General features: G+C 44.7%; 1 protein-coding gene across 6 annotated transcripts; it reads left to right on the top strand.

Annotated features, from left to right (window-relative positions):
- Positions 1-515: 515 nt before the first annotated feature.
- Positions 516-8,210, top strand: ewsr1b (EWS RNA-binding protein 1b). Of its 6 annotated transcripts, none has more exons than XM_030359396.1 (16): positions 516-609; positions 1,099-1,135; positions 1,228-1,279; positions 1,401-1,542; positions 1,755-1,950; positions 2,089-2,357; positions 2,671-2,830; positions 5,105-5,142; positions 5,718-5,744; positions 5,967-6,097; positions 6,366-6,495; positions 6,589-6,699; positions 6,787-6,916; positions 6,999-7,099; positions 7,208-7,460; positions 7,672-8,210. In XM_030359396.1, the coding sequence occupies exons 1-16, from the start codon at positions 594-596 to the stop codon at positions 7,706-7,708; spliced, it is 1,830 nt and encodes a 609-aa protein (XP_030215256.1). In that variant the 5' UTR covers positions 516-593; the 3' UTR covers positions 7,709-8,210. The 6 variants fall into 6 exon arrangements, with proteins under 6 accessions (XP_030215256.1, XP_030215258.1, XP_030215260.1 ...); XM_030359398.1 differs by having other exon boundaries at positions 2,089-2,348; XM_030359400.1 differs by having other exon boundaries at positions 2,089-2,348; positions 5,982-6,097.
- The last annotated feature ends 466 nt before the right edge of the window (positions 8,211-8,676 follow it).

An 8,676-nucleotide genomic window follows, 5' to 3' on the forward strand; every position in this document is an offset into this window, starting at 1 on the left:
TCTTTCTAGGGTAACGACACAACATTCTTATCTTCCTTATATTTTATTTTTTAAAATGATATAGATATAATCTCTCTCTCTCTCTCTCTCTCTCTCTCTCTCTCTCTCTCTCTCTCTCTCTCTCTCTCTCTCTCTCTCTCTCTCTCTCTCTCTCTCTCTCTCTCTCTCTTTGTTAACATTTTACTAATGTAAATAAATGGGCTATTAATGTTAAATAATTCAGTAACTACAGTGGGACAATAATGATTAATCATTTTTCATCCAATTATTTATCTATAATTTTTGCTGTCCTCTCAACTTAAAATTGTTTTGTTATTTGTATGGTCAAACTGATAGAAAATGTCCCCCCGTCCCGCCCCCAAATGGCTCCAATAGTACTTTGGAATGTTGCTATTATATTGTTAAATTAGTGAATTTCTTGCATTCCAAATGATTTGCTGGGTGTCTGACCTTGTATATAATCTTCAATAATACTAAATCGTCTGGGCCTAATGATTCTGGACTCATCGCGAGATTCTTGATCGCGCGAGGCCAGCGTCAAGCCAATAAATCCGGAGCTCCGCGCGCTCAGCCTCACATCCCTCTGCTCTAAGATGGCGACTGCTCCAGGTGGGTACAGGATTCATAATAAGTATAATTATTACATGTATCTCAGCAGTTTGGTCAGATAAGAAGAGACTGTGATATGAACTTGTTTTACTTAAATGTTATTTATCAATTGTGTTGTAGTACGTTAATTCAAAATAGTATGTATAATGTATCCTTACTTCAAGGCCTTCGTTAGCTAACAATCCGCCCGTCGCCCAACGGTCCAGGCTGGGTCTATGATTATTAAATAAATGAGGATATCTAAATATTTGACTTTTTGTTGTTCGAAGAAATTATGTGCATTGTTTGTGAACGAACATGTTCAACCACGACCCTCATTTAAATCAACCGCAGCCGGGATTTCTTCCGTCTTTGTCCCTCTTATGTGGCTAGCTGCGTGCTAGCTACCTAGCGTGCTTGCTGACTAGCTAGTGCTGCAGCAGCGGCCAAAACGCGCGAAGTTTGTGGATCATCGATTCACGTAAGACATTTCTTTTTCTTTTTTGGCAGATTACAGTTCCTACAACCAGACCACGGCCCAGCAGGGGTGAGTTATTCATGATCCCGGTCGACTATGGAACTCAAAGTCGTAATACCAACAGTACTTAATGTGGTCTGATGAATCTACGTTCTCCTCAGGTACGGCTCCTATGCAGCCCAGCCTTCTCAGGGATACGGACAGTCGGCACAGGTATGTCTATATTTGTGTCAATATCGCTTGACATAAAACATCGTCGAGTATTTTTCTGGAATAGGCAATAAGTCTGGAATACACAAGACGTTTTGTATACTATTTTTTTTGTTGTTTGTAGCAGGGTTATGGCCAGCAGAGCTACAGCTCGTATGCCCAGCCTGCCGCGGCAGACACGGGCTACTCTCAGACCACCCCAGCAGCGGGGGGCTACGCCCAGCAACAGCAGCAGTATGGCTCCTCTTATGGACAGCCAGCATCAGGTTGGTGGCTCAAGCTGATGTTTTGCTTTTAAAAATGTTTTGCTAAGCCAGCAGTAAGTGTTCAGTGTCTACTTTGAAGTCAGGAAATGCTAGTGAGGACACTTCTTCTTTTTTTTATCGCAATCTCCTTAAAGACCAGGCAACAGAAATGGATGGTAAACAAAGTCAACAGTATGTGTCTAATGCACTGGGATTTATTTTACTTTGAGCAGCTGGATATCCGGCTGCCCAGTCAAGCACTCATGGGTACTCCCAGTCTGCTCAGAGCTATGGGACCAGCAGTTATGAGAGCACTCCCGCTGCTGCGGCTCCGGCTGCGGCCCCGTCCTATGGTTCTCAGCCGGGCTACACCGCTCAGTCAACCTACCCTGGATATGGCCAGCAAGCTGCTCCTACTGCCCCTCAGAGGTAGGAAACACTGACTACCACTGCACTGTAGAGGTTGCAAATGATGGGGGGGGGGGGGGGGAATTATATATTAAAGGGAATGTATTATGCTGTCTTCTTTCTAATGCAAGTTTTTCTTCCCCCTTTATTCGCTCTTAGTTACAACGCCAGCAGCCAGCCTTCCAGCTACAATCAGAGTGGCTACTCTCAGCCAGCGGCGTATGGCCAGCAGCAGCAGCCCACAGGCTACTCGGCACAGCAGGGAGCTTACAGCCAGCAGCAGAGCAGCTACCAGCAGCAGCCCCAGCAACAGCAGGCCCCTCCGTCAACGTACCCTCCACAGGCCTCTGGCTCCTACACCCAGCCTCCTCCCAGCCAATACAGCCAGCAGGGCGGACCACCAAGTTACAGCCAGTCTAGTCAGTACAGTAAGTCCTACTGATTATGCATGTAGAGCCTAGGTCAGAATGATGGCATACGTTTTTAAAGGGATAAAATAGGGAGACCTTGATTTCCAGTAAACATGGCAGATAGTGTTGCATTAACAGATTCTGATCCACTCAAAAGGTTTCCATAAAGGGGAATGCTTAGGGGCAGTATTTTTAATGTTCACAGATGCAAAGGCAACCAATTACGTCATTCACATTTGGAATTTGTGGCTGTGCTGAAATAAGTGTATACTACTATAGTAGTGGTTTTCTGTTCAGCCCGCGATTTAACCCCTTGTTCCCGCCTCTGCAGGTAGTTATCGGCAGAATGGCCAGGGGGGCAGCACTGGCTACTCCAGCATGGAGTCGACCCGGTACCCAGGGGCCGGAGAGAGCCGGGGCCCCGGCCGGGAGGGATTTGAACGTGGTGGCATGATGCATCGGGGGCGTGGAGGCCCTGGGCGTGGCATGAGGTAGGTCCTGCTCCTCCTCATCTGGCCTCTCTCCTACAGGGCTGACTCCACTAGATCAGGGCTGAGGCTGTCGTATCCACAGAAGCCATGTAGGATGGATTGGGACGGTTTGAGGAAATTCTCTTAATTCAAGACCAAATTTACAAGTTGGTCAAATTGACTACAGCAGCCAGTTGCTCAGCCCTGCATCTAAAATGGCAATGGTAAGAAGTTTAGTTACTAACTTTGACATGCATAATTTGTGCATCACATTGTACATTCAACACGTGGGAAGATGAAGTTTGTCATCAGAAATGCAATGGGGTAGCGTAAACTTTTACAAATGATCCTTGCAAACACAAGTTGGCCTTCAACGGTAATTTCATGTCACACTCCATAACACAAACGTACCGAATAATCATTTAAAATGTGCAGTTGGCTATAGTTGAGCATCCAGGGTAACATTTCAGAATACAAATCTCTCGGCATTATATGATCCAATGACGGGAGTGACGGTGTTTAGGGAGTAAGGTTCCCCCCCCCTTCGTATCACCTGCCGTGACACGGTGGCCTTGACTTGGAAGAAATTATTAAATGTTAGTACTTTGCTCATTTGAGTTTTTGGTCTTTAAGGTTGAGATATTGGATTGCTCAAAAGTTGACAACCTCTGCAATAGGTGGCCAACCGCATTAAAACCTAGTGCGTCCTCTCACTCCCGTGGCACTTCAGACATCTTATTACGAATATTGGTTACCTGTAGCCAGCTGGTGAAAATCGGGTTACATTTGGAGTTGCATGTAACACTTTCTACTGGTTTATTGGAGTTACTCCCTCACTACCCAGGCTTTTGAAAAAAGTTCATATAAACGGACAACCTGATTTTACTAGGGCTAACAAAAGGTTTGCAGAGCTATATAATCAGAATAAATATTAAGAAAAAGCTTAAGCTGAGGTACATGAAAAAATGTATCTAAAGTTTCACAATAGTGCTTTTGTTGACGGTATACCAAAGAAGTTCAGGGATCTGACCTAAAATTAGTAATGTTGATGTTATTGGTGAAAACATGCGCAACATAAGGGTTTGTGATTTGGTTCCACTAATCCGGAGGATCAGAAGATGACACGGGTCATATTTCTGAGGGAAGCTTAACCTTATTTGCACCCCAAAGCAACACGCAAAACCTTTTTTTTGGAGTTAATTTCAAATCTTAACATGGTCTCAAATGGTTTTCAGCAAACTGCTTCCATTCAGGTCTTGTTCATAGAAGAAAATGCAAACTTGTGTGGTCTATTAGCTCTATTACGTGCGGTCCCCCCTTCAACGGACTTGTGTCCTTTATGGTTTGGGATTTTCTGGTTTCCAATGGTGTATAACCATTACTATTCTCTACAGTTTGTGGTGGACAGTCCGACATGCACATACAACATTATTTTATTTAAACACCAAGACATTCAAATGCTAGTTTATTAAACTGACTGCATGAATTATGCAAAATGTATTGATATTTGGGATATTTGGACTATTGAACATGAGGGAGGGTGGGTCACACATTACAATGCCAAGATGTTTTCTGTGGTTTGGAATACAAATGTTTGATCATTCGTTTGAGCACTATTTTAACATGCTTTGTTACGTTTATACCGTACAGGTAACGGTGAGAGCCATTTAAAAGCATCTTTACTGTAAAAAGGTTTCTCGGCAGCTTAAGCAGCAGGAGGGGAGCTAAATCAGCCTTTATTCCAGCCACTGAGGAAGATGTTTTTTTATTTTTCTTCTGTTTTTGTCGGAGCAAAGCGGGCCAATAAATTGAACAACTGTTAAACACCCAAACCCTGTAAAATGCTATATCTATTTTTGTTTTTCCTGAGTATTGTGATGACAGCATTGTGAAATTTCTGATGCATTGAGTTTCTTTTACATAAATTAATATATTGGGTAATACAGGCTTCCCAGTCAGTGGTTTAATGTCTGGATTCAATGCATCTGAAATATTTGTTTCTGATGTTCCAATATATTTTATTTTAGTTGCCCTTTTCATAATTAAACTTTGTTAAGCATTCTTTGAACTTGATGTACCCACAGAGAAACTGTTATAGTTTAGCAAGATGGAAGCACGTTTGGACATGTCGACATTCCCCAAATGAAAAGCGTTGTGTGTTAATGATAACATTTTGGAGAGTTGGGATAGTTAAAACTGTGATCATTACTTCCTATGAGACGCCACTGGCATCAAGGTTTTGAAGTGGCTGTAAAAGGGATACCGCCTTCATATCTACATTTATCCCCCTCATAGCGGCGCTGGAGACAGAGGTGGCTTCAGTAAGCCTGGTGGTAAGTTAACGAGTATTACACTGGTTAGTCCATTCCAAACCGTACTTTTTTTTTTTTTTTTTTTATTGAGCAAACATTCTCTTGCTCTTTGAGTATTTTCATACTGTGGTATTCAAACATTTAACTTTCTTTTGACAACACATCATGAAATAGTTGGGTTCCTTTGGATGCCTTTTTATCTTTGGGGTAAACATTTCTCAAGTGTCAATGGTTTTCAGAATTTCAATTGACATGGTAATTAGAGAATTCCACTGGTAACAAGTGTTCGTTTTTTGTATTGTGTTTATTGAGGATTGAATTACTTGGGATTCTTTCGTTCATTTGAGAACATTTGGTTTTATAGCAATATCAAGTTGCACATGACTATTTACAAAAGGGTCTGGTATTTTTCATAATTATTGCGGTTGAGAGGAAATGTGGTTTACCATAAGGTACCTTAATTTTATCTTTCCAAAATGGCCAACGGTGTTTTAAGGAGTTGAGTTACAATGCTCTGAAGGAGTGATCCTGCAGTACCAAGGGCTATACACTAACTGTCTTTACCTCTGCTCTCTCCCTGACCGGATTGACCTCAGGACCCACCGAAGGAGAGCGTGAAATGGGTGAGTTGCGTGACAAGATTGTCTATGAACAACAGGACTGCAACGTCTGTTTTGCAAAGGGTGAACAGTTATGCACTCAACTGATAAAATCAATGAAGCATTTCATAAACTTTCAGACATTTTTCTCTGATATTGGGAAGTTCTAAACCATGGCCCTAATCTAGTAAATTGTGCCATGGTGGCTCCTGCTGAGCTCTGGTCTTTGTATTTGGGCTGTAACAGCGGTTCCCTCTGCAGGCCGGCCCGAGGAGCAGGATGACTCTGAGAACAGCACCATCTACATCACAGGACTCACAGAGACGGTCACCATTGAGGAGATGGCCGAGTTCTTCAAGCACCCTGGACCAATCAGGGTGAGGAAATGAATTGTCTTGACATTATCCGCTATCAGTCCTATTTCAACCTGTTAGGTTTTCGACATTCACGAATTAGGTTGTGCACTTCATAGTAACATTCCGTAAAATAATTGTTGTAATTGAATGTTGCCAAACTTGTTAATACAGGTATATTCCGCTTTAGATATTGTGTATAATGTTATGATTCTATTTTTTGTGGCACACAAAATGGCCTGTGACCTTGGAACCTGGGCAATTCTGATGCAAAAGAATATTTTCCCCTCAGATGAACCGTCGTTTGGGACAGCCAGCTATCAACATATACACCGACAAGGACAGCGGCAAACCCAAGGGAGACGCTACCTTATCATACGAGGAGCCCTTCTGCGCCAAGGCAGCGGTGGAGCACTTTGATGGTATGATCCTCATCTTAGTGTGTGTGTGTGTGTGTGTGTGTGTGTGTGTGTGTGTGTGTGTATATGTGTGTAATGTTTTTTCTTCTATTATAGGCAAGGACTTCCAGAGCCGCCGGCTGAAGGTCTCTATGGCTCGCCGTAAGCCCATGATTGGCGGGATGAGAGGGGGCATGCCAATGAGGGACGGCATGATGGGCCGTGGAGGTATACGAGTGGAGGGGATGGAGGCTTGCGGAGTGATGAAACGGTTTTGTGTCATGGGTCAGATGTCTAACTGGTGCTTTGTGTCAGGTATGATGGGCCGTGGGGGCGAGCGCGGAGGCTTCGGGCCCCGGGGAGCCCCCCGGGGAATGGGCGGTCGGGGTGCCCCGTCGGGGGGTAACATGCAGCAGAGGGCCGGAGACTGGGAGTGCCCTAACCCGTACGTACCGTCGTCAGTGCGTCTACCTGCCCGTTGTGGTCTCCCTGAGGCGTGATGCTGACTGTTCCGCTCTGATTTTTAGTGGCTGTGGCAACCAGAACTTCGCCTGGAGGATGGAGTGCAACCAGTGCAAGGCTCCCAAACCAGAAGGCCTGGGAGGTGGACCTCCCTTCCCCCCTGCAGGTAGGACCAGATGGGTGTTGAGTGATTCCGTGGTCTCTGTCTCGGCCCTGAACCGTGTAGTTTGTCAGTAGAGCCATGTGGTGCAGACTGACAGATCTTGTGTTGCAGGCGGGGACCGGGGGAGAGGTGGGATGGGCATGCGAGGCGGCAGAGGGATGGACCGTGGCGGGCCCGGCGGCGCTGGGGGCCCAGGAGGCCCAGGCGGCCCTGGGTTCAGGGGGGGCTGGGTGGGTGACCGTGGGGGATTCAGAGGACGAGGAGGCATGGACAGAGGTGGCTTCAGAGGCGCCCCGAGGGGTGGACCCCCCATGGGCGGCAGAGGCGGCCGAGGGATGGGCCCGCCTGGCAAGATGGACATGAGGTAAAGGAGCAGGAGGAGCTGGAGGCGTAACAGTGCGTGTTGAGCTCAAACCAGAAGCCCGTAGCCAGGACACTTGCTACGTTTGTAATGGTACCCTGTCTCGGTGCAGGTTGTACTTTATACAAACACAAGATGATGTGCATGATTTATCACATATACTACTAAGAGCTGCTGGAGTGTGATGGTGACCTGTGGGCGTGGTTTCTTCCAGGGACCATCGCCAGGAGCGCAGGGACAGGCCCTACTGAGACGCCACTCAGCTGCTTTCGGTTCGACGTGGGAATCCATTTTTGAAGAGGAATATTTTAATTTATGATTCCATGTATCGATGGTTGTATAACTGCTGTAGAATACCTTGGTGCAGTCCGTGTAACTCAACGTTATTCTAGTGTAGTTGGAGTGTTTTAGTTATCATTTTCCATTGTTTATCTTCCATCTTGTATTTTTGCATGTTTGTTTTTTGCTTTTTTATTCTAGATCTCACATGTATTGTAAAATGCTTTTTTCCTTAATTGTTACCATGATTGACCCCTCATTCCCAAAGTAAACTAGCAATTGTGTGATAACAACTTGGAAATAAATTGTTACTGTTTTCACAGTAAACTTGTATTTGTTTTTCAGAACTTGCTAGTGGGCATCTAAATTTATAATGCCAATTTCTGAGCTTTGTAACTAAATGCATGATATTTGCTTTATACTGAACCTTTAAATAAATACCACTTGGAAATGATCTGTTAGTTCACATTTAAATACTGGTTATGTCGTTTTTTGCTATTTTTGATTTTCCTAAACTGGTCTAGTGGGCACTGTTCCCTGTCCATCACGGTGCCGCACGGGGGCGTTGTTCACCATCCCGTTGGGTTCATTGAACTACATGCAGGGGATCAAGCTGCAGGAGTGGCCGTCCTGGTGGGCCATGGAGGAGGCCACAGTGCCCTGACGTCCAAATGATTGACATCATGTAATAAGTGTTTTAGGACAGTTGACTAACTCATTTTAATTTAAAACTAGGCTGCCCTACAAACCAAATCGGATGTGTGCTTAGTACACATGATTGCGGTCATCCCATCGAGATATTGAGCTGGGATCACGGGTCTCTGTTGGATCTTTCTATTGGTTCATCTCTTAAATTGCTGGTGAAAGTCGGTTGTTCACTGAGATGCTCCGATGGGCAAAGTGCGCAGTTAATATCGTATTTAATCTGGTAGAATAAGAC

This window comes from Gadus morhua, chromosome 6 (genome assembly GCF_902167405.1).
Source record: "Gadus morhua chromosome 6, gadMor3.0, whole genome shotgun sequence".
In the NCBI taxonomy this organism is placed as follows: domain Eukaryota; kingdom Metazoa; phylum Chordata; class Actinopteri; order Gadiformes; family Gadidae; genus Gadus; species Gadus morhua.

What these genes read in the sequence shown, in the direction of transcription:
- ewsr1b (XM_030359396.1), top strand. An exon ending in CAGCCAGTCTAGTCAGTACA is followed by an intron (nt 2,358 to 2,670) that starts GTAAGTCCTACT and finishes CCGCCTCTGCAG; the next exon opens with GTAGTTATCGGCAGAATGGC. An exon ending in TGGCTTCAGTAAGCCTGGTG is followed by an intron (nt 5,143 to 5,717) that starts GTAAGTTAACGA and finishes GATTGACCTCAG; the next exon opens with GACCCACCGAAGGAGAGCGT.